This window comes from Buteo buteo, chromosome 4 (assembly GCF_964188355.1).
Source record: "Buteo buteo chromosome 4, bButBut1.hap1.1, whole genome shotgun sequence".
NCBI classification, from domain to species: domain Eukaryota; kingdom Metazoa; phylum Chordata; class Aves; order Accipitriformes; family Accipitridae; genus Buteo; species Buteo buteo.
The window spans coordinates 1997031-2020934 of record NC_134174.1 but is presented as its reverse complement, the minus strand read 5'-3'; the positions used below and the strand labels follow the sequence as shown (position 1 = coordinate 2020934).

The window sequence follows — 23904 nt, the reverse complement described above, 5'->3', positions numbered from 1 at the left end:
TAGATGTGGCACTTAAGGACATGGTTTAGTGGGACTTGGCTGTATTAGGTTTACAGTTGGACTTGATGATCTCAAAGGTCTTTTCCAACCTGAATGATTCTATGACCTGGCACAGACAATCCCATGGTGTCAGGGACTTCCTGAGCCACTGTGAGTATGGGAGGTCCAAGACGAAGCCCAAGCTGCAGCCAAGCTCCAATGTCCCTTTTGTTTTCTCTTTCCTCACTTTCAAAAACCAGTCAGAAGGAGGTGATCAGCTGCAATTGCCTTGTTTAAAGGAAAGAGGAACGGAGCTGCGAGAAGCATCTCCAGGACACCTCAGACACCAGACAAGCAAGACAAACCATTTAACTTGAAGAGGCAAGGGATGTTTGAAAAAAGATGTTGGAAAACTGTAATTATGAGCAGGAAATAAAGTGGTATGAGGAGAGGGAAACATCTGGTTGCTCAGGAAAGCGGAGATGTCCAGAGACTCATGACTGCACCACTTGCCCTGTGGGACTACTGTGCAAAACCAGGTGACACATACCCCTGAGTTTATTTTTGTAAAATAAAAGTGTGTTAATGCTGCCATGTTTAATTCTAGTTCATAATTCACCTGGAAGCAGTAACCCCTTGAGAAAGGCAGACAGAAAGGTGGGAATTTCTATTTCCCCATGTCGGATCGGGTGGGCAGGCTAAGCCCCATCCTATGGCCTTTCAGCTTGACCCTAAACTCCCCATGGCCCTTAGCAAGTCCGACCTTCTCCTTCACTTGACCATTCCCTGGACAGGTGAAGATGAGCCATCCCAAACTGCACAGTAAGAAGAAAACAGGGTTCAAAACCAGACTTCTCCTTGCAAAATGCCACCCTCAGGTCCTCAAGGCTTTTGGAGCTGGTGCTTGGAGACGTGTGGAAATCCAAAAAGTGGGATATCAAATAAAAATTTGATTTGGGACATCTCTGCTTGCAAACCCCTTTGCCCCAAACGATCCTTCCTGATGCAAACTCCTTGGCTCCTCTTGGGATGTCACCCAAGGTCTAGCATTTGGCCAGCCCTGACCAGGGCTCTGGGGTTTGGCCCAGCAAGGTAGGGAGGTTTTCCCAAGGAGAGGGATTTAAGAAGAAAGGCTTCAGGCTGGCCATCAGAGGAAACGCCAGACTGCTCATTACTGCCTCGTCCTACCAAGCCAGCCTGTGCGTGGCTACACCATCTCTGGTGGAACAGTGGTGCGTGGGGCGTATCTCCACCCTACAGACCTGCCGCTTGTGTGGATTTGGCGTGCAAATCACCTGATGTCCCCAGGACACGGCTCGGGGTCACTGGGTGGCCTGTCCCTATCCCACAGCTGGGCTGGCATCGCAGTGCCCTACAGAGTGCACGCTCCCCTTGCCTCCCTCGGCTCCTCAAACCCTCCCAGGACATCTCCTCTTGGGCATCTGCCCCCAAACCCTGTCTCTGCCCTCCCTGTGTGCTGCAATGTTGAGTTTCCACCAGCACAATGGAGATGCTCCCAGGAGCCTTTCTCCAATTCAGGATGCAACAGCATACCCTCCTGGGGACCGTTGCCACCAGCCAGCTCATTAATAACTCCAAGTGGCACTTATTTACCAAAACCAAGAAGAGAAAGCCTTCCTCCATCTTGTGGTTGCTCCTCCAGGGAGCCCAGCCCCGCATTTCATTGACCCGCTCCAGCTATCAACGGCACCAGGACATTAGAGAAGAGGAGGGTGCATCGCTGTGGGCTGGTTAATCCCTTGGCAGGCATGTTAAGTTGACATCAGGTCATCTGAGGAGACAAGAAGCAATAGTAATTGCATGAAGAGCACTTTTATAGCTGTGAACCAGCAGCACAGTGAGGGTCTGGAGGCAGCTGTAGGTGAGCAAATGGACCTGGGGGACCTAAGACCTGCCTGAGAACATGAGGAATTTCTCTTTCTACCTCGTTATTCCGAGACACCAAACATTTTTCCTTTTAAGACCAGTGACATCACTTAAAATAGGACTTCACCACCCTACATGCAGAATTTCTTGACAGCTTTTGGCTCCAAGGTTGGTGAGGAGTGCATGTATCCCAAAGCTAAGTCTGGGGGAAAAATTTGGCTGCTTGATTTCATGGTCAAGGTTTAGCCAAAGGAGAGGGGCAGAGTCTCTCAGCAGGGGGTGATTTGGCTCAAGACCCTTCACCATAAACCGTGCTTATGGCACAGGCCAAAGCAGCAGCTTACCAGGGAGCCAGGTGACTTAATTCATATTTGCAAAGCAGCTGGAAGACTTGAGAAGTGAAAACCAATATTATGGGCAAGTATATAAGATCAAGCTGTTCCATCCTCTACTAGGTGTATTAAATGCAGCTTGAATTTCCCATCAGTGCTCTGGGAGCTGAGGCATAATGGGAAATTGATAACTTGATTTTTTTTTAATACATCTAGCCTTAAATGTTTACTATTGATTTGCCATCTTGAACCGCTTTGGCAGGGCCAAAATATTACCGGAATGCATCCTCGGTGTTTCCTTGGAAATGTCATGTCACTCTAATTGAGTTTCTTGAAATTATTTGATTGCAGGGTGGGGGAGACTTTTAGGGCTGAATGATTTGCTGGCGAGCCGGCTGCTTTCCAGGCGCAGGGAGCTGGGGCTGCTCCAAACAGGGCAAAGCCAGAAGATTCCTGAACACACATTGGAGAAAGGCCTTAGAAAGCAAAGAACATCGCTACAAGCAGTCAGCCCTGAGCGTGCAAAGAGCTGAGGCTTCAATGCAAATGCACATAAAACCAGCTTCACAAATCCTCGCGGACTTTGCAAAGCGGAGGGCAATTTTGGAGCACGAGTGACCCCGTCACTTGTTTCGTACAGATCACGCGGTTCCAGAGTAGAGCCCATGGGTCTGCATCTATGAATATACGTGCACCTATAGCTTGAGCACGCTCAGCCCCTTTGCAGGAGGGGGTTTCTTGTGCATCCAGCCAGCAAAGTCTTGCGAGGAGTTGCGGAGAGGAAAAACTCGCCTCATCGCGGCATCTGATGTCCGCGGGCAGTTCCTTAGCAACCCTGACAAAAGAAAATGGATCGCGAGAGATGAAGAGGCTGGGCCAGCGTAATTTAGTAATTTGATAATGATACGGTCCCTGAAATGGCCGCCAGTGCTGACAGCTGGGCCCCGAGCATCATCCAGCATCCTCTGGCTGCGCCCAGGAGATTGGAGCGGACAGGCTGTTTGGGAGGGAGCTGACAAAAGCCTCTGTCTTTGCTCCTGACGGAGTTGAAAGCAACAAAAAAGTTCATAACCATGTCACCAGCCTGAATTGCGCTCAGCTAGGTTAATTAATTGTGCGTATTTTTAGAGCAGGAGTAATTTAGGCTCTGGAGATGCTGCGGAGGCAAATAGCCATGAGTTAATGCAGGGCTGGACCTGAGCGTCAGCAAGTCCATCTTGCAAAAGCCTCCACCTCATCCTCTGTGCTCCAGCTCTATGGGACGCGGCAGAGGTTTGTGTGCTGTCTGCAGTCCTTTTGGGCGATATCCGTCGTTTTTTGGAGCAATAGTAATCACTACCTCACTGTACTGGTAAATAGAGCCTCTTGCCAGCATCGCTGGGAGGCTGCTGGTGAGCACTATCCCCTGCCCGCTGCAAGGGTGGAATTGCAACCCAACAGCCACAACACCCTTGAGAAGGAGGGAAAAATGTTGAAAAAGCCTGAAAAACCTTCTGTGCCAGAAAGGCAGCTCTGCTCATCTAAGCGGGGACAAGCAGGAGCGAAAATGGGGATGAATTTGCCCCTGACATCATTGCCCTGTGGGTTAGGAGGAAAAGCAAGGAGAAACTCTCCACATCTGGGATCCAGTGCTCCTGTGGGAGCTGCCTCAGGCTGTCCATCCTGCCCCATTTTGCACTCCAAACTTCCCCAGGAAATCCCATTGGATCCCTCAGGCTTTCTCTGGACGGCTCCTTGGCCATCCCTTAGCCCAGCACCCTGAGCCCCACCAGTGGGCCCTGCATCCCCCAGATGTGTCTCACCCTGCCCCTGAAACCACCCTAAGCACCTCCTCATGGATCATGAAGCCAAGGGGCCAACCCACGGCCATGATCCCAGTGGCAAAGAAATGCCGGAGGAGCGATATAACCCATCTGTAGAGAAGAAACCATTGCATTTCTTGAGCAAAGTCTCTCCCACCCGCCTCGTCCAGCTGCTGTAGCCTTACCAGTGGGATCAATCCCTGCTTATCAAGGCAGGAAAAAGGAGAAGCAGCTCTTTTTATACTTCACTCCATAGGGTATAAATAGGTTTTATGTGTTGACCTGCTGTCAGGATAAACGCCCCGAGGCCAGCGCCGCTCCTGCATGTGGATCCAGGCTCCTGCTGCCTTCCTCTCCATTTTTTCTTGATTTTAGATGTTTTCTTCCAACCAGAGATGTGATGCCCACATAGCTGCAGGCACATACCATGTGTACAGTTAGGTGCAAATACCTCTTTGGAGAAGGGGTAGGAGGTGCAACAGAGAGATAGCAGATAAAAACATTGTAGAAAACACTTGGGGAAGACAATTTAAGGAGAATTTGGAGGATTTACGGTTATTTTTTCATCTCCATTGCTTTTTTCTTTTCTTCCTTTGGAGGGAAAACATCAAGAACCAAGCTTTATTTCATGCCTGAAGGCTGTCAGTGGTGAAGTTGGTCTTTGGGTTTGGCCCAAGCAATTCTTGGAGAAGAGTACGTAGCAATCTGCAAATTAGCCCCAGCACATTTTATCCCAAAGAGGTTTTCTGATATTACATTTGCATCAAAAGCTGAAAGCAGAGTTAATTAATTGCCAGGAAGATGAAACACTGAAGGTGGGGTGGGTAACTGCTCGTTACAGGCAGCCAAGTGCTTTGCGTACAACCAGGGCTGTAAATCCCCTGTGACCCTGCAGCAGCAGCAAGAGGCTCGGGGCCCAAAAAGGTGAAAAAAAGGCAAGAAAGGCAAAATAATTCAACCCCTGCAAAACTAACAAATTCCATGTCCCCGGCTCCTCTTCTCCCTCTGCTGAGGACCCAGCTCCAAGTGACAGGGCTTTCCAACCCCCCAGTGCCTGCTCTACAGCCACCTTGGAGAGACATGCAGGGTCTTGCTGCTGCTGAGCCATTGGAAGGAGTGAAAATCACCCCCAGAATGGGGTTATGGGGAAGAGAAACCCACCAAAAATCAGCCTCACGGGAGAGGAAGGGCCGTTCGCTGTAGGGTTACGGAGAGATGGGAGATGGGCAATCTCGTATCACAGCGAGGTCCTCTTCCCTCTGCAGCCTTGAAAATGCAAATTGAGTTTAGAGATTATTAAAGAAGGGGCAAAGCAAACCAGAAAACTCTCTTATGCCCCTCTGTGGACCTACAGCACATCCGCGACCAACTCCTTTATGCAAGTCTGGTACTGGAAGCAGTAAACACGATCTCGCATCACATTGCCTTTGCTTCCCTGGGCCAGGCAAAACTTCTGTGCTGGTATTTGGGGCATGCTTTTTGCTTTCAAGGCTTCTGGTGTGATATGACCACAAGTCGCTGTGTCTTATTTTTCCCAGTAGTGGAATTGTTGTAGTGATGAAACTTTAATAAGATCCTCTTCAGCTGCCCACATTTGGGCTTTAAATGATGATTCACAGAAGGAAATTGAGCTCTGCAAGAGCGAGAGAGGCTGTGGAGAGGTGAGAAGGTGTCCTGCTCCTGAAAAGACAGATGCATGAGGGAGACATGTGAGGATGCTCATGACAAAGCCTGCATTTTTCATAAGTTTGATAATCTGGGGAGAAACTTTGGAGAGTTTGAGTCCTCTCTGCCACCATCCGGCTCCCATGGGTGCCCCAGGAGGTTTGTAGTATGGCTCCCTCCGTCGTCAGGGTCAGACGGGATAATTTTTATGCCGTGACATTTTCAGTTTTGCAGCAAAATCTCCTCCCCGATCCTCTGCAAAAGCAAAGACTGGGATCTGCAAGCCGCAGTAGCCAGCCAGCTAAAACAGTCTGGTTTGGTTTTAAAGCAGACTGATAGGGATGAATCAGGCAGTTCAACTTCTTTCATCTTTCTTTCTTAGGCGCTGCCTTCCCTTTCCCATTTTCCCCTAATAAAATCATAGTGAAGACTCCATGTCTGGTGTGCGGATTTGCCTCCTACAAGAACATTGTCATGCACCGACCCTTCCCAAGAGCAAAGCATTTTATGGCTAAATAAAACAGAAATACACCCTAGTATCTGCTCAGGAGATGGAGACGGGTTTCACCACCTGGATCCAGTGGTGACCTGCTGAATGATGGGAAGCACATTCACCTCCATGCTCCAGCTTCTCTCTCAGGTAGTTTTTGTCATCTGCAGGAAAAAAAACAAATAGACTCAAATTTATATGCATCATTCTGGCAGCAGGATTGACTTTTGAGGGGGACCCATGTGTATACGCCATTCCTTCAAATGTAGTGTGTCTTTAGGGTTATTTTGATTGCTTTTCACCTTTGCAGCCACTGGGACAAGCTGTCTCAAGCACAGCTGCCCAGGAAAGGAGTTTGCTACGCACTGAGTGCCTCCCTGTCTTTCAGGCTGCCTTTGTGCCCTGGTCCCAAGACCCTTAAGCTCCACTGCCACCCAATTCAGTCAAGTGGGGTGAGGTTCAACCCCAATCATGTGAAGACAGACCCATGCCGGAGGTGGGTGGTTGTGTTTGTCACCCTCCCATGCAAGGCTGCAGCAGTAGCTGCAGACACCAAAGAGCCCTAGTGGGAGCTGACACTGACAAACACCCCCTCAAAGTCCTACAGGACCTCCTAGTATGTGGGTCTTCCCTTTCCCAATGTCCCCACGTCACGCCATTGCAGCCACCAACCAGGAAAGGTTGAATCCCTCCATCACACACCCTCTTCTCTCAATCCCAGGAAAGCTTCAGTAAGAGAAGACCACCACAAGGGATGGGATGGTTGTAAAAGTGGAGCAGCCGTCACTTGTGTGGATGCAGCTAAATAGACCTTACCTTGTAGCAACCTATAGTCTTCATACAGTTTAATTCACTTTGGAGATGCACTGAAATAAGTTAAAGACCCCATCACCTCTGGGAGAAAGTGGGCTTTAGGAAGGCTTCATTAATCTATATTGACATCACATCTTAACCCTAACATATAGTCCCTTTCCCAAGTACCTGGATCACAAGTTCCCAGTGATTCTGGCAATAGCAGGGCTTTGCTTGTGACCTGATGACCTGAAACTCCTGGAGGTGATCAGGGACCCCAGGTCCTTGCGTCAGAGGGGTGCACCGGGCCTTGATTTCTGGGGTACCAGTTTTGCCCTGCCCTTGGGGCCAGGGGATGCCCAAATGCCAGAAGCAATAACCTTTCCACATCTTTTATATTCCTTGGCTGATCTCTTGGCTGAGCAGGTGACAGTTGAGTCCAAAATGCCACCGGAGATATGTTCAGCGGTTCTCCTCGCCCTTTTAAGTTGCTCCTCTAGCCTAATGGGATTTGATGGCAGGGCATGGGATGGAGATATCCCCCTCTGGTAGGCAGGGGAGGACCCACTTTCTGAGTCCCCACACATCTTTCATGAAGTACCCACGAGGCAGGTTAGCACCCAGAGCTCCCATCCCACACGTATTTAGGTGCTCAACCCCCTTCTTCCATCCCCAGACCAACAAAATCAGGGGAGGTGAATCCCTAACCGGCTCTGAAGCATGCAGAGCTAGCAGTGGTCTGAGCTAAACAGAGCCCAAGGGTCTCCTGAGCATTCTGCAAGGTTCATAGCAAGTATCTGCAGCCCTCAGGGAGCAAAAGGATGCAAAACACATCTCTCCAAGGAGGCATGATAGGAGAGAAATGCTGGTGAAGCCCTCGCTGTCCACCCCAGGCACAAAGCCTTCTTCCATGGGTAGTCAAACCTGGGTTGAGTCAAACCTGGGTGGAACTTAGCACCACCCAAAGAATTGCGTATATGTTAAAAAGCTAGTTAAAGAACTCCTGCTAAGCTTCAGGCCTTGCCCTGCGATGTCCCCTGGTCCACCACACTAATTAAGCTGCGCGTAACGGTGCTGACTCAAGCCCTTCTTACCCTGTGGAGGTTGAGGAAAGGCAGGACACAAGCCAAGAAGGGGAAGACGAAGGTTGCTGAGAATCAGCACTCGCGCATCTGCAATGAGCACAAGGGGAAATCATTTTTAATGGACCTCCACCCCGAGGGATGGGTTGGAAATAGCTCTCATCTATCACTGCTTCTTCACTGCAGAGCATGAGCTCAAGGGTTTCATCAGCTCCAGGGACCATGCGGCCCTTAGAGAAAGCTCGTCCCACTGCAATAAATGAGCCCACGAGCATTTGCCAGAGGGAGAGGAGCAAGGACTGCAGGCCAGATGGTGATTTCCCTCATTCTTGATGGGAAGAAGTCCATCTAATGGAGTTTCCCACCGAGCTCTTTGCACTGAAGTCTGCAAGCAGGTTTGCTTGCCCAAAAATATGACCACAGGCTCCAAAGATTTGGATAACCAAACCGCCTTCCAGGTCTCAGTGAAGGAGGGGAAAAGAAAACCTCAGTCCAGGAGATGAAAGCTTCAAATGAAAATGAAAGAGGAGTGAATTGCTGGAGCGGTGGATCCTGATGTGTCTCAGCCAACAGCTGGAGGTGATTAAGGGGAAAACACTCTACCCAGGACTGAAGCCAAAGGGGACCGCTCAGCGTTACCAGTCGCTGCCTCTCAGACAATGGCCAGCATCTTCAGGAGCTGGGTGAGAAGCTTAAAGATGCTCATCCAAGAATATCCACAGTCATGGCTCCTTTTCTCCAAAGGAGCTGTGTGACCATCGCTGGTGTGTGGTCCAAGAGAGAACATCTCCCCATCCTAACTTGGAGCCCATCCAGGGTCACTATTGGCTGTTGTTAACTTTTGCGGGGTTGCTTAGAAGATTTTCTCCACTTTTGGTAGGATTTGTCCCTTTCCAGGCATAACTGCACACCACCAGCCCTTTGCTAGAAGAAGGTGACAACGGCATTTCAAAGCAGGTTTCAGAGAGGAGCTCTGACAACCAAGCAGGGCTGAGTAGGGTCCTGGGGCCACCAGGAGCCCTCAGCCCAGCCGCAGATCTGCAGTCGCTGTTGGAAGGACCCTCCACCAGAGACCTGACTTCTTTGGGTGTCTCAGCCCCAGATCACACGGAGCAACCCCCGTTCCCAGCAGGGAGGTCTCCATCCCCATCCTCTTCAGAGCACAAAGCACTTTTGCTTGCAAACCAGTGCCATGAGGTATTGCAGGAGATCTCTTTCTGACCACACCAGGATCAGAGTCTTACTGGGAGCCCAGACTGGGAGGGTTTCCTGCCTTGCTGCTGTCTCGGTGCAATCTGAGTAAGTTCTGCTGGACCAGTCTCCGTGGGTTTGGGGAGCTTGAGGGGTTTTTTTCGAGGCACACATTATCCCTACCTCCGTGCTGCACCTGGGACTGTGCTACCACATCCTGGAAGAAGTTTTACAAAATTTCCATCTTCCACAGGTTTCGCTGCCTGCATGGGAGGACAAAAACCCCCAGAGATGGGAAACCAGGCAGAGGGCAGAGCAGTGTGAGTGGGGCAAGTCTGTCCTTGCTGTGCATGGGGGTTATCAGCACCAGCCCGGGGCAAAACCTTGCCAAGGTGCTGCAGCAGCCCCACTCTTCAAATAGAAACATATTAATTGGGATAACGCTGTTAATCAACACTAAAAACCCCAACAGGCATCCTTAGGGGGCATAAAAATCTTTGCATTTAAAATATCCTTGCACCAAGTGCCTGGCTACCTGGAGGAGTGGGGGAAAAAAAGTGTGTCTGCGTGATCCTGCAAAGTCCCGGTGCTGGCGACAGCCCCATTTTCGGGTGACTCTCACCAGGCTGTCGGGTTCAGATGTCTCCCCCCCCCCCCCCCCGCCTTTTTTCCTCCTGAATGGGGAGAGGCACCGCAGCCCCATGACGTTGCCAGCTCCCTCTGATTTCATTTTAATGAAATCATGCCCAAACGAAGGCTCTACGTCTGGAGTTACGACTCAAACCCCGTGATCGCTCATTTTTATATATACACGAGGGAGGGGAAAAGCGTTTCCGTAGAGAGAAAAAATATCACAGCCCTCTTAATAACAATAAAAGAAAAGCGAGGGTGCAGAAGTTCAGGGGAACGCGCCTGATGCCTCTGTACTTGGAGTGAGACTGCAGCAACCCCTTCCCATCCCGACCAACGAGGACTACCAGGTGAGTACCTGGATTTCATTTATTAACCAGCAGCAGGCTTCATTTGCACAAACATTAAATATTTCAGTGCTTTCCTTGAGAGATCAGGTCCCACATTTCTCTGCAAGAAAAAAGAAAAGGCAGGATAGGGAAAAGCAGTTCAAGATACTGTGTTAAAAGTCTCCCCCCACCCTCCCTCCTAACTCCTAACCAAATATCTTTTTTATTATTATAACAATTTTTGGAGGCAGATCAGGCTGGGCAGCATGGGTAGAGCTTGGAAATCTTAGGAAATCGAAATGTGGGGATACAAATCACTGCTGTGCTTAAAGGGATGGGGAGGAGAGGAGGGCACAGCCCCATCCCCACAGGCTTAGCTTGAATTTTGGAGCCCTGGGAATCAGCATCATCAGGAGAGATTCATTAGGAAAGTGGAGGCGGCATCAGACAGAAAGAGTTTTCAAAGTCTACAGGTCTCACCCACAGTATTATTTTATTCCAGACTTACTTTTTGATGGGGAAAAAATGAACTTAATCCCATGCCAAGGAGCCCATGATAAGCAGCAAATAGCTTTGTCCCAGTTTGCAGAGCTGCCTTGCCGGAGCGATTGACTTTTCTCTTTTAAAGCTGAGAGGCAGATCTTCAGCCGATACAAATGGTCCTGCCGTGGCTGTCGGCACCATCTCAATATAATGCCTGTAAATTGCTCACGGGCATCCAGGCAATTTCCACCCACGGGGAATGGCACCCGCAGGTCACCCTCCGGCAGCGGCAGATTTAAGTCCGACTTTCTCAGATCTGCTGCAGGTGGTTTTCTTCTTTTCCCGTTTTTTGGGGGGAGGGTGGGGAGGGGAGAAAAACCCAATTCCAGCTTGCTTTCTGGTCCAAAAAAAGCTTTCTGGCATGCCTGGGCACAAAACAACCATGGAAAAAAAAAAATTTAAAAATCAGCTTTTGCTTTCTGGCCAGCACAGATGGACGCTGCATTTTTTCTGCTGCTTTGCCTTGATTTTTGCTCTTTTTGTCAGGATATCCACCCCACAGCCAAGGACCAGGAAACCAGGTGCTGGGTGCGGATGCTTTTCAGCCACCTTTGCTCTGCCTTTCCTCTCGCTCGGCTGAAGTCCCTAAAGAGTTTTGCTAAGCAGAAAAAGCCTGAGCTGGCTGCGGGACCAAGCCACCTGTTCCAGACGGTGGTGAAAGAGCTGTCGGGGAGAGGCGAGGTGGAGACGCTGCTCCGCAGCTCTGGAGAGGGCAGCGGCAGCTCAAACCAGCTCAGTTCTCTCCCAGCAGCCGGTACTGGCTCTGCAAGGGCTGTCGGTGATGTTCCCATTCTCCATCCAGCAGCTCAGGGCCAAACAGTGTCCCCAGGAAAGCAGGGGCTGCAGGCAGGGGCGAGAAATCTAGCAATTTCTAAATTCATCCCCCCAAGCTCCCCATCCTGCTAGCAGGGGCTGCAAGGAGTTTGCTGGGGTGGGGGGAGAGCTGCTTCGTCTGGGACTGAAATGCAGCTGCAAAAGGGGAGATTTTGGGGTGGGAGAAAGATCTTCGTTCCGTTAAGCTTTTGCAAGCAAAATCTAAGTCCCAGGATTTAAATGTCTGATTCGGGGCTGAAGGAAGGAGAGTTTTGGCCCTGAATCGCCTTCGCATGGGAGTTATGTGCCTGGGAAGGGTTTTCCTCCCCCATCCTACAGCGCCGGCTTTGCCAGCGCTGCCTGGGTCGCGCCGTGGCTGCTGCACGTCGTCTGGACGCAGGGCAGAGTTAAGGGGACGGTTGCTGCCTGGGGAAGCTCTGTGGGGTTTTACGCAGGGGCGAGTGAAACAAAGAAGTGGCAAACAAGTGGTTCCCTCAAATCCTGCCTGTATGACCTGCCCCAAGCTCCCCCCTCCAAGGGACAGCGAAGGGCAGAGTTAAGGGGATAAACCTGCCCCGGTCTTCACCGCCACAAGACAGCGAAGGGCAGAGTTAAGGGGATAAACCTGCCCCAGTCTTCTGCGCCACGGGACAGCGAAGGGCAGAATTAAGGGGATAAACCTGCCCCAGTCTTCCGCACCACGGGACAGCGAAGGGCAGAATTAAGGGGATAAACCTGCCCCGGTCTTCCTCGCCACAGCACAGCAAAGGGCAGAGTTAAGGTGACAGCAGTTTCAGGGACTGTGGCTCAGTGGCAGAAGAGCAGGTCCAGGGTGACAGCTCCTGGGGAGAAGTGATTTGATTTGATTTTGGATCAGCGTGACGACATCTCCCCCACCCCGCAGCCCCTCCTGCAGGGAGGCACAGCCTCCATCCCCAGCACTAGCCCCAAGACACATATATCCATGGAGACTTGCAGGAGCCATCCTGCTCTGCAAGAGCTTCCCAAGGGCTTCTCCCAGCTTCCTTGGCCCCTCCTCACTCCCATTCCCATGGGAAATAATAACTTGGCAGCTCACAGCCCCAAACCAGCAGTGAAACCTCAGCCCCAGGCAGGGTCCCGCACCCCTGGGGACTGTCCCCAGGCCAGAGCTTGCCGTGCGATGTGGTTGCCACAAGATGGGGCCCAAGGATTGGGAATGCCAGCATGACTCCAGGCACTTGGAGGGCCCTTGTTGCCTCGGGGCTGGCCCCAGGGACACTTGTCTGACCCTGACACGGGCAAAGACCCCCCCACCAAGAGATCTCTGGTGGCCTTTTTGAGCAGTCGGGTGGGTATACAGGGAGATGGGTCGCTTCCCGGAGAGACAGGACTCGGAGATGGGGAGATTTTGCAGAGCAGGAGGGTTATCCTGGGGTTTTCAGCCCCTGTGAGACCCCAAAATGACTGTATTTCAAGCAGGGACTGATGATGCTGAGCTCTGGTATTGGAGGTGCCCCCAGGTCCCCAGGCAGGGCTGTCCACAGGGGGACTGTGCCCCAAATGTGCCATCGGATGGGGCAGCCTGTCCTGTATCCAGGGTGGAGGGGGGTCCTGGGGATGGAGCCATGGGGTAACAGGCAATCCCGGAGCAATCCAGGGCTGGAGAGGGGACATAGGGCCATCACACTGGACAGGTGGCAGATCACCCTCCCAGCACTGGGGCTGACTGTCCCCCACTCTCCATGCCCTTTTCAGAGTTGTGTGAGCAGGTAGATGGACAATTTCTGGCTTCAGAGAGCACATGGTGGCTTTAGGCTGACCGGAGAGGAGCTGAAAGGAAAAACCTACCTTTGCAGCAGCTGGTGGTACCTACCCATGGTTACTCCATGGAGGCATTAGCAAGGTGGAGAGGGGTGCATGGGGGCTGCAGTGAGATTGGCCCAGGCAAGGAGGTACCCACAGTAGAAACCAGCTCTCCTGCACCAGACACTTGTGTTTCAGCACCAAATCCTCCCCTCCATGGAGGCTGCAGCCTTGCAAAGCACCTTGGACATCCTACCTCCCACCCAGCACCCCAAAACCGAGGGCTGAGGTGTTGCAGCTTGGAGGAGGAGGCCCCAGGGCAACTCATTCCCACCTGCCCTAACCATTAGACGGGACCTGGGGGGAACCTGGGAGGTCAACCCAGGTCCATGGGATGTGGGAGGATGGTGGGACAACGGTGCTCTGCCCTGGGCCCCGCGGGAAGCTCATGCCCATCTCTGCCCTCCCCTCGCTGTTTCCACTGGGCAGGCCACCGCAATGCCCCACACCAGGCTGCTGCTCCTCCTCGCCCTCCTCTGTGCCGCCGAGACCGGCCGGGCTCTCCGCCTCTACAACGCCGCCTCCATCTTCAGCTGCCTCAACGCGGCCCTCGCTGAAGCCCAGAAGAGCCACCCAGAAGAAAATGCCATCTTGGACAAGCGCAGCTTCGACTCCCCATTGCCAGTGGAGGCATCTGAGGAGGAGGAAGAGGAGGAGGGGGACACGGTGGATGAAGAGATGGGGAAAAGGACGTTCCCGGGGGAAGGCCATTACAAATATGTCTCCCAGGCGCAGGTGAAGGGGAAGACGTACCAAAACCGAGCCAAGAGCGACCGTCGCACCAAGGTCACCCTCTCCCTCGACGTCCCCACCAACATCATGAACATCCTCTTCAACATCGCCAAAGCCAAGAACTTGCGGGCAAAGGCCGCTGCCAATGCACACCTCATGGCCCAAATAGGGCGGCGAAAGTGACCCCCCCATGGGGCAGGGGGGACTCGGAGCAGGGCTGGCTGAGTGGGGCCACCGCCCAGCCCCAGCCTGCCGGCCAGAGGGGACTAATGGCCATGTATGATATCAGTGTTGTATATTTTTGACCCATAGAGCTACCTAACTTTCATATCTCTTCTTCCTCCTTCTCCCCTTCCTGATCTCCTCCGTCCCTCCTCCTTGACATTTCCACGCGCGGGGAAGAGGCTCGTGTCCACAGCAGGGCAAGGGGACGTGTCACCTTTGGAAGGTCCCTGATTAAAGCTACGATCTCTTGAGTTTCCCATGCTTTGTTCTCCCTTCGCCTCCACCGGGTGCTCAGTTGGGTCTGTCTGGGCCCATAGCCTTTCCAAAACATCCCTCCAGCTCAACCTCACAGCCCAGTTCCCACCACGGTCCAGACCCCGCTTCCTCCCAAGTCCCCATACACAAGCTATCCCTATGCATAATCATCACTGCATTGGGAAGGGAAAAGCAAGACTGGTCAGGGGACCTCAAGAGAGATTTCCCAGTTTCTCCTCCTGGGGATTCTCTAGGTTTTAAGGTTGTCTTGCAACCACCCCTTTCCCCACCAGCACCTTCAGCAGTCACAGCTGGGACAGTATAAACATCCCCATCCACGTGGCCCTTCATGAGTGTCCCCAGGCCACCAGTTGGCCCTGGCCAGGGCCACCTCATGGCCTCAGGTGAGTTTGGACCCCAAGAGTTGCAGGTGCCTCCCTGGCTGCTCCAGACACACCACATGGGGTCTGTCCATGTTGCCCAGTCTAACCTTGCCCACTTTTCCACCATTCTCCCTTTCCTGGTAGACCTCTGTACTGGTTTTTCAGCTGCTACAACTTCGGCTCCCCATACGCAGACCGTCCCCATTCCCCCCGCTCTTATCCACCCTCCACTGAGCCTCAGCTCACCAAGCTCCCACCCCTTCACCTTGGACTATTTATCCCTTCCACTAAATCTCCCTTTCTCTTCACCTCCCAGCCCAGCTCCAAGATGAAACTGCACCTTTTGGCCTCCATTCCTTCATGTAGCAGGCATGGGAGGTGGAGAGATATTTGGCCCTCCCTCCCCAGGAGATGTTTGCCAAGAGCAGGAAAGCAGGTCCCACCAGCCCCATCCAGGGCATGGCCATGGGGAGCATTCCAGGTGGGACATTACGAGGGGACAGATCTCCAGTTGAAGGGTTGGCGCATGGACCCATCAGCCATTTGCAGAGACATAGCTGGAAGCCTTCCCTCTCCGCCCCACTGGGCACCCGGAGGAGGCAACACAGCCAAATTCAGCCCCAGTGAGTTGTTGCAGTCTGCTGTAGCCTTGGGCTATACGGCCCTTCATGTACACTGTATATAGCTGTCTGCATTTTTATAGCCCAACACCCTACACATCCATCCCCCATTGGTATATTGAGCTCTCGTTCAGCAGGATGTAGGCATTGTCCCCATTTTACACCCAGGGAAACCGAGGCACACATACCCGCTCACATCTGGTCAGGCAAAGCAGGGAAGCGCAAGGTCAGACCTGGCCGGGCACCCAGCTGGATGCACCCTCGTCTCTTTGTGGGTTTGGCCAGAGGTGCCCCGAGGTTGTCCAGGCTCAGCCTTTCGGATGCACAGGGCTATCTAGAGGAGCCTTGGAATAGCAAGGAGCAACAGAGGGATTTGCTCACAACCGAGGGAGAAATTACTGCTTTGAGCAGAATGTTGAAGAGGGTTTTTTTTCCCCTGTGCTCCCCAGTAAGCTCCAGTAAAGCATTGGCCAAAGCTGGAAACAGGCTTTTCCCTACCACCAGGTGCCAGGGGGAATCTGCACCAGCCCTGGTTGGGATCCTTTTCCAGCACCAGGTTAGACAAGGGGAATATCTCAGCCCCGTTCTAGTGCCTGGAAATCAAAACATCACATCCCTGGGGCTCATGCTGGGTCTTTCCTCTGCTCCCCTTTAATGAAGGCAATTAACATTGAAGCGACACTATGGGAACAGATGAGGCAAGGTTTTTGCTGGCACCAGGCTGCACTTGCATGTGCAAAGCTGAGATGGAAACAGCAGATATCAGCTGATAGCAAGTGATGAGGAAAGCAGAGATCCTCCCTCCCCAGCTGCAACCCTGCAGTCTCACCCACACCCAAACCCTTCCAAAATTAATCCTCCTTCTCAACCTCTGCCAAGCAAGATCAGGGATTGCTTGGAGGGGCTGAGATACAGGCAGAAGTCAGAGAAGCCAGATTTCCTGAGGAAGCTGGATGGAAACTGGAGCACTGAAATCTCCATCAGCACCCACCTGGGTCTGGGAGCATGCGGAGCCAAGGCTGCCGTGCTTGGGAAGGACAGTGTTGTTGTTTGGGGTGATATGTTCATTTTTGTAAAAGCCAGGTGTGGATTTGGTCTTTCCTGCCATTTCATGCAGGAACTCTCGGTATTGCACTCAAAACTAGTGGTTTGTGCAGTCATGGGTGCACAACCGCTGCACGCTCACTCTGGACAACATATCCTTCTGCTTCCACTGCCGGCTCCCTTCCAGCCTTTTCATAATCCTTCCCCAGGCAGCCAGCTCTTCCCTGGCCTCCAGGAACCTCCTCGTCCTCCTACTCCTCCTGCATGTGCCAATGCTCCGAGGCCTCCTTCACCCACATCAGAGCAAACCTGAGATGCTGCAGTGGCATGAGAAATGCTGAGGAAAGGGCTCAGGCAGTGTAACTCAATGGACATCAAGCATCTGGCCAGAAATGCACTCCCACTGCACAAGGAGGTACCCACGTTCACATCCATGGGGTCTTGGCTAGAAAAATAAAGCCAATTTCCAGCAGTGACCATGGGCAGAGTTAGCCCATGCCCCACGGGACAGAGAGCACAGGAACACGGTGGCCTTGCAGAGCGTTACGTTAGGAGCTGAGACCCAACCAGGGGGGTGAGATGCGCTTCAAGCTGCACATACACCTACAGGGAACCATCCCTGGTGGCATCAGACCCTCTTCCTGAGGTGTCCTTTGCTGCTTCTGGGATGTCCTGTCCCACTCCTGGAATGTTCTGTCCCACTCCTGGGATGTCCTGCCCTGCTCCTGGGATGTCCTGTCCTGCTCTAAGCTGGGTCAGGCGGGGCTGTGACCAGCTTACCCAGGAACAAAGCCACCCCCAGCCTCCCAGGAGCTTTGCATGGATCCCCCTCAACACAATTTGTGACATGGACAGGAGTACCTTAAGATGCAAAAGTCAACCCCGTTCTTCAGAGGAGAGTGAGAAACTGCCCCCACTCTCAGCCCCAGCTCCGTTGACTGGTGGGCATGTGATTTGCTCTGCTCCGTGTCCCTTTCACATGCTTTTGCTTTGACTCTTGGACTGTGGCCTTCCTGACCATTTCCTGGGGGTTGTGCCCTGGCAGAGTCCCATTTTCTGCCCTCCTTCTCAGAAGACCCCAACCCTCCCACTGAACCCGAGAAGGGTGGTGGGACAGAGGGGAACTCATGTCCAGGGCACTAGACCTTGAGGTTTAATAGTTCCCATAGAGGCAGTACCCGTGTCTTAAGTCTAGATCAGATTTTAAAACTCATGTTTCTGGCCTCTGGGACATCCCGTGTCAGTGAGTTTCTTGCTTTTGTGTATGCTGCATGGAAAATAAAACCATTGTCTATTTGCAATGTGTTGGACTCACTGGTACCTCTCAGTCCTGGCCGTATGCCGTATACTGTCACCTCTCTCCACAGCTGTCCCAGGTCCTCCAGGGCATCCATCAACCCCACATCGCATAACGGCCTCAGCAGCTCTGACGAATTTTTGCCACCTAACAGCTGTTCTCCCTGTTTTAGAGAAGGGACACTGAGGAACAGAGAAGTCCCCTCTCCCACCAGTGTGCCAGAGGCACACAGGTCCTGCGCTCCTCTCAGGCAGTGGGACCCAGCTCCACGGGGCAGGCTGGGCGAGCTCTGGTCTCTGCACTGTCGGTGGCCTGGGGCCAGGGAGAGGGATGCTGCACGTGGGTCGGGGCAATCCCGAGCACAAACACAGGCTGGGCGATGAGTGGACTGAGAGCAGCCCTGCGGAGAAGGACCTGGGGGTGCTGGTTGATGGGAAGCTCAACATGACGCGGCAATGTGCGCTCGCAGCCCAGAAAACCGATCGTGTCTGGGGCTGCATCAAAAGCAGCGTGGCCAGCAGGTCGAGGGAGGGGATTCTGCCCCTCTGCTCCGCTCTGGTGAGACCCCCCTGCAGTACTGCCTTCAGCTCTGGGGTCCTCGGAACAGGAGAGACATGGACCTGTTGGAGCGAGTCCAGAGGAGGGACATGAAGATGATCAGAGGGCTGGAGGACCTCTGCTGTGAAGACAGGCTGAGAGAGTTGGGGTTGTTCAGCCTGGAGAAGGGAAGGCTCTGGGAGACCTTCTAGTAGGCTCCCTTTAGGTACTGGAAGGCTGCAAGAAAGATGGGGAGGGACTTTTGACAAGGGCAGGTAGTGGTAGGACAAGGGGTAATGGCTTTAAACTGAAAGAGGGCAGATTTAGGTTAGATGTAAGGGAGAAATCCTTCACTGTGAGGGTGGTGAGGCACTGGCACAGGTTGCCCAGAGAAGCTGTGGCTGCCCCATCCCTGGCAGTGTTCAAGGCCAGGTTGGATGGATCCTTGAGCAACCTGGTCTAGTGGAAGGTGTCCCTGCCCATGGCAGGGGGGTTGGAAATAGGTGATCTTCAAGGTCCCTTCCAACCCAAACCATTCTGTGATTCTATGCTGCAAAATTCAGGCGTGGCCTGGGTAGCTGGGTTGTGTTCAACGAGCCAGCGCTGCCCTGGAACTGGGAGAGCCTGGCTTTCTTGTGGGACCAGTGCTGGAGAAGCCATTCCAACCTCATGACATCGCCCCAAGGCAGGATCCACATCCTGCAACTCCTGTCCATTCCCAGCAGATTCAGCAGATGTGCTGTTTGCATTTGGAAAAGGGGGGTGGAAAGTAGAAAGCATATTTCCAGCCCTGAAGAAAGCCTTAAAAATGAGCATCCTTAAATTAAAATAAGAATTCTTAAATTTAAAAAAAGTAATAATAAAATAACCCAGATACTCCTCACACACAAAAAAAAAACAACCATCCAAAGCTCTGTGACTGATTTTACAGAAAGCACTCTTAGACATCACGGGGAAAACAATGCTGAAGGAGTACTTAAGAGCCAAAGAAACTCCAGACTCCATGGGTCTACAGGTGCGACCCCTTCAGAGCACCTTGATTACCCCACACAGCTACTCCTCCTGGGACAGAAACACCTGAACCCTTTGGCAGCAGGTGCCTTCAGGACGAGGGAGCCCTTTAGCATCATCTACCTGCTATAAAAGGGCCAAGAGGGAGGCAGGCAGGGTGTGTTTTTAGTGAGGTGGTTGTGTTTGTGGTGGGGGCTCCGGGTGGTTCAGAGCCATGGTGAGTAGCTGTGGGGCTTGGGTTTGCTCTCTGACAGCCATGGTTGGCTCTTCCCAGCTCTGCAGGAGGATGGAGCTGGAGGTAGCTTTTCTTTTTGGCTTGGGGGTTAGGTGTCTTGCTCTTGGCTGTGGGTTTCCCTGGGGGTGAAAGTGGTTGTGGGCTCTGGAGGAGAACGTGAGCCCTGGAGAAGGGGCTCCTGGGGGTGCAGAGCTTGTGCTTGGAGGTGTCCAGAGCTGGGTTGGACCTTGGAAGCCTGGTGTCCACCTCTTCCTGGCCTGGGGAGGACTACCCTGCTGAGATGCCTTCAGACTTGCCTGTCCTTGTGTGTGAAGATACTTTGAAGGTTTTGCTGGTGGCATCTGATACAAGGCTGAGCTCGGTGCCCATCTGATGCTGCTGTGGAGCTGAGGCAGACCTGGAGCAGGGGATGAAGGTCTGTCTTTGTGGAGACTGGCTCAGCATCCCTGTTCTGGCCCTGGTGTGGGGGATTAAGGCTGTCCTGGGACTGTTTGTGTAGGAAGAGAAATGCAGTGGTGGCTGTGGGCTGATACATTGGATATCAGTCCTCTGGGCAGGACCCTCTGCTTCAGTGTAGGATGTTGCTGCCCTGTCTCTGTGCTTGCTAAAGTTCTTGCTGGGCCAGGCTTCTTGCATAAAGGTAATTTGAAGTTGCTGTTCTGGGTCTCCAGGCCACAGCTAAAAGCAGGTGGTGAGGGCAGGCTAAGCACATCTGAAACTTTTCTATCTTGTAGCTCAGGGATTCCTGAATTGGATATGGGTTTGGGTTGGGGTTTTTCCACTAGTAAGCCTCTGTGAAAGTTTCTATTCCAGTCTCTCTGAAACCAAAAGCCTGGCTTTCACAGCCTCCTGCGTCAAGCAGTTCAACAGCTCAGCCACACATTCTGCATAGGGACTATTCCCTTTGGTTTAAGCCTAGAGCAGTTGCTTCGTAGGGCAACTGCTAGTCTGGTATGGAGAAGATGAAGAATTGGTCACTGCCCATGATTGCCTGGATCCTCTCTAGCTGTCTCCAGCCAGCTGAACCTGTGTGGCTGTATCTAGTCTAAATGGAGACGAGAAACTGCTCTGACAGTCAATACCTGAAGCCCAAGAGCACAGGCTTCTCCCATTAGAGAGGCAGAGGTCTTCTACTGCCCATCTGGGTGGGGGGAGGTCTGCCTCTACCTCCTTGGGAAGGGCATGGTGGGGGGGGCTTTGCACTGCTGTCTAATGCTGGCTGGGCTGAATCATTCCCCCCTCCTCCCAAGCTGAGAGCACCAGGTGAAGTACCTGGGAAGCTGTCTGTGCCTTGTCTTCTGCTCCAAGGCAGGATCAGCAGAGGAGAGAGAAGAAACCATGAGCAGCTGGACTTGGTGGCCTGCTCCTGGGAACAGGGCTGTTGAGCAATGTATTGATTAGTGCTGGGATGCAGAGGGACCTACTGTGGTGCCCTAATCTCTGTATCTGCCTTGGTGGGAGACTGCAATATCTCTCTGAAGGCCTAATGCTTAGTTGTTGCTTGTTCAGCAGCTCTTGGGAGCCTGCTATGGAGAAAATGTCCTGGCTGCCACCAAACTGGGCTAATGTTCCTCTTGTCCCTAGGTTGTTGGCCACATGCTCTATAGACACCCTGATGTGCCACCTCTGGTCTAATTCCTCAGCACTCATTCCTAACCTCCTCTTCTCTCCCATCCCTGTGCAGAGGGAGTGTATTTCTGTCCACATTGGCCAGGCTGGTGTCCAGATGGGCAATTCCTGTTGGGAACTGTATTGCCTAGAGCATGGGATTGAGCCAGATGGCATCATCGTCTCTGCATCCTCAGGGCAAGCAGGGTCTTCCTTCGGGACTTTCTTCAGTGAGACAGGATCAGGGAAGCATGTGCCCAGAGCAATATTTGTTGACCTGGAGCCCACTGTCATTGGTAAGTCATGGAAGGTCTCCAAACCTCATGGGGGTGGGGGGAAGATACCTTCTCTGACCTGAAGGGTGGTGTTGGCCACATAAACTGTTGCTGGGGCTGCCAGTGTCCATGTGAAACTGCATCTAAATTAGTGCAAGTAACTTGGTAGACAGTGGATCTTGTGCCAGTGACGCTCATGAGTCCTCAACTTCCTCCAGATGAGATCAGGACCGGGACCTACCGCACACTCTTCCACCCAGAGCAGCTCATCAGTGGCAAAGAAGATGCTGCCAACAACTATGCTCGGGGCCACTACACCATTGGGAAGGAGACCATTGACTTGGTGGTTGACAGGACTCGTAAAATGGTAACAGCCCTATGGAGGGTCTTCTGCATTAGCACTCTTTTTGCTGTTGTCCTGGCCATCAAGAGATGCAAAGCAGATCTTGGTCAGCTTGACCATGCCACTGTGACCTGGAATAACATGACGGGATGCATGTGGGTGTATTTCTTGCGGGTTGGGACTTGAGGGGAAAATGAGGGACTAAAGATGCCCCCAGCCTAAGGAGAAAAACAAGCAGTTGTGATTTGCCTAGGCAAGATGGCTTTCTCCTAATGGGTGTAGTGTCTGCTGTGTCAGTCCTGATCCAACATCTCATCCCAAACCATGTCACAGCTCAGCTTCTGGCTACTGTCTCCCCTTAGGCCTCTCCTCCCTTGTGTGGTTGCCTCTGGAGTATAAGGTTTCACCCATGCAGACCCTCAGAAGTGCTGTGATAATACTAAGATACTCTTGATTTAGGTAGAACCTCTTAGTGGCTTTCAGACTTTCCTAATCTTCACGACTGCTAGTATCATGAGTCCCTATCTGACCTAGTATGTCACTCAAACCAGGCTTTGCTTCCTGCTAAAAGAGGAGATAATTTAAAAGCAGTGGTGTTTGCTGTGTCTAAAAGATCTCACCTGTTGGAAGTGGAAGGTGTGTGTAAGCAGTAGTTAAGGCCTTTTTTTGTTGTTTTTTTTAAACTTGATGGCTGAACACAGTACTTGAGCTTAATTTAAGTCCAAGGAGACAGGAATACTTCCAACTTGGTCCTTCTAATCTTTTCCTTGGTGTTGCAGACTGAGCAGTGCAGTGGCCTCCAAGGGTTCCTGGTGTTCCACAGCTTTGGGGGAGGCACAGGCTCCGGGTTTACCTCCCTCCTCATGGAACGGCTCTCCGTGGAGTACAGCAAGAAGTCCAAGCTGGAGTTCTCTGTGTACCCAGCCCCGCAGGTCTCCACAGCAGTGGTGGAGCCCTACAACTCCATCCTCACCACCCACACCACCCTGGAGCACTCGGATTGCTCCTTCATGGTGGACAACGAAGCCATCTATGACATCTGCAACCGCAACCTGGACATCGAGCGCCCGACCTACACCAACCTCAACAGGCTGATTGGGCAGATAGTCTCATCGATCACCGCCTCTCTGAGATTTAATGGTGCTCTGAATGTTGACCTGACTGAGTTTCAGACCAACTTGGTGCCCTACCCACGGATACACTTCCCACTCACCACCTACGCACCCATCATCTCGGCAGAGAAAGCTTACCACGAGCAGCTGTCAGTGCCGGAGATCACCAATGCTTGCTTTGAGTTCTCCAACCAGATGGTGAAATGTGACCCGCGCCGCGGCAAGTACATGGCGTGCTGCCTGCTGTACCGGGGTGACGTGGTGCCCAAGGATGTGAACGCGGCCATTGCGGCCATTAAAACACGCCGGTCGATCCAGTTTGTGGACTGGTGCCCCACGGGCTTCAAGGTGGGTATCAACTACCAGCCTCCCACGGTGGTGCCTGGGGGAGACCTGGCCAAGGTGCAGCGAGCCGTCTGCATGCTGAGCAACACCACGGCCATTGCGGAGGCGTGGGCCCGCCTGGACCACAAGTTTGACCTGATGTATGCCAAGCGAGCCTTTGTGCACTGGTACGTGGGGGAGGGCATGGAGGAGGGGGAGTTTTCGGAGGCCAGGGAGGACCTGGCTGCCCTGGAGAAGGATTATGAGGAAGTTGGAAGAGACTCGGTAGATGGAGAAGAGTATGATGAATAATATTTTAACCTGTGGGAAGGCAGCTTGGATGGAGCCGTTTGTATGCTAGTCTTGCAATTCCTTCCAGAGAAGGGAGTTGTGGGCTAGGTCTGAGGAAATGTGACTTGCAAACCCTGCTGCTTTGCCAAAAGCAACTCTTTGGTCAAGATTTGTATATGCACAGTGTTGGCTGAATAAATGGTAACCAGCAAAACTTCTTCTCCTGTCTTGA

The 23904-nt window shown here is 52.4% G+C and overlaps 3 protein-coding genes across 3 annotated transcripts in view; all 3 read left to right on the top strand.

Moving 5' to 3' along the window:
• Window positions 1-6001, top strand: part of LOC142030522 (uncharacterized) — a 107729-nt gene extending 101728 nt beyond the window's left edge. Inside the window, exon 89 of the mRNA XM_075026765.1 lies at window positions 5892-6001. Coding sequence (XP_074882866.1) covers window positions 5892-6001 — 110 coding nt within the window. The remainder of the gene's footprint in view (window positions 1-5891) is intronic.
• A 7817-nt stretch (window positions 6002-13818) lies between these two features.
• Window positions 13819-14295, top strand: UCN3 (urocortin 3). The gene has a single exon (XM_075026764.1). The coding sequence runs from the start codon at window positions 13819-13821 to the stop codon at window positions 14293-14295; it is 477 nt and encodes a 158-aa protein (XP_074882865.1).
• A 5139-nt stretch (window positions 14296-19434) lies between these two features.
• On the top strand, window positions 19435-23693 carry LOC142030463 (tubulin alpha-1C chain-like). The gene is made up of 4 exons (XM_075026697.1): window positions 19435-19488; window positions 21404-21623; window positions 21821-21969; window positions 22725-23693. The coding sequence occupies exons 1-4, from the start codon at window positions 19435-19437 to the stop codon at window positions 23691-23693; spliced, it is 1392 nt and encodes a 463-aa protein (XP_074882798.1).
• The last annotated feature ends 211 nt before the right edge of the window (window positions 23694-23904 follow it).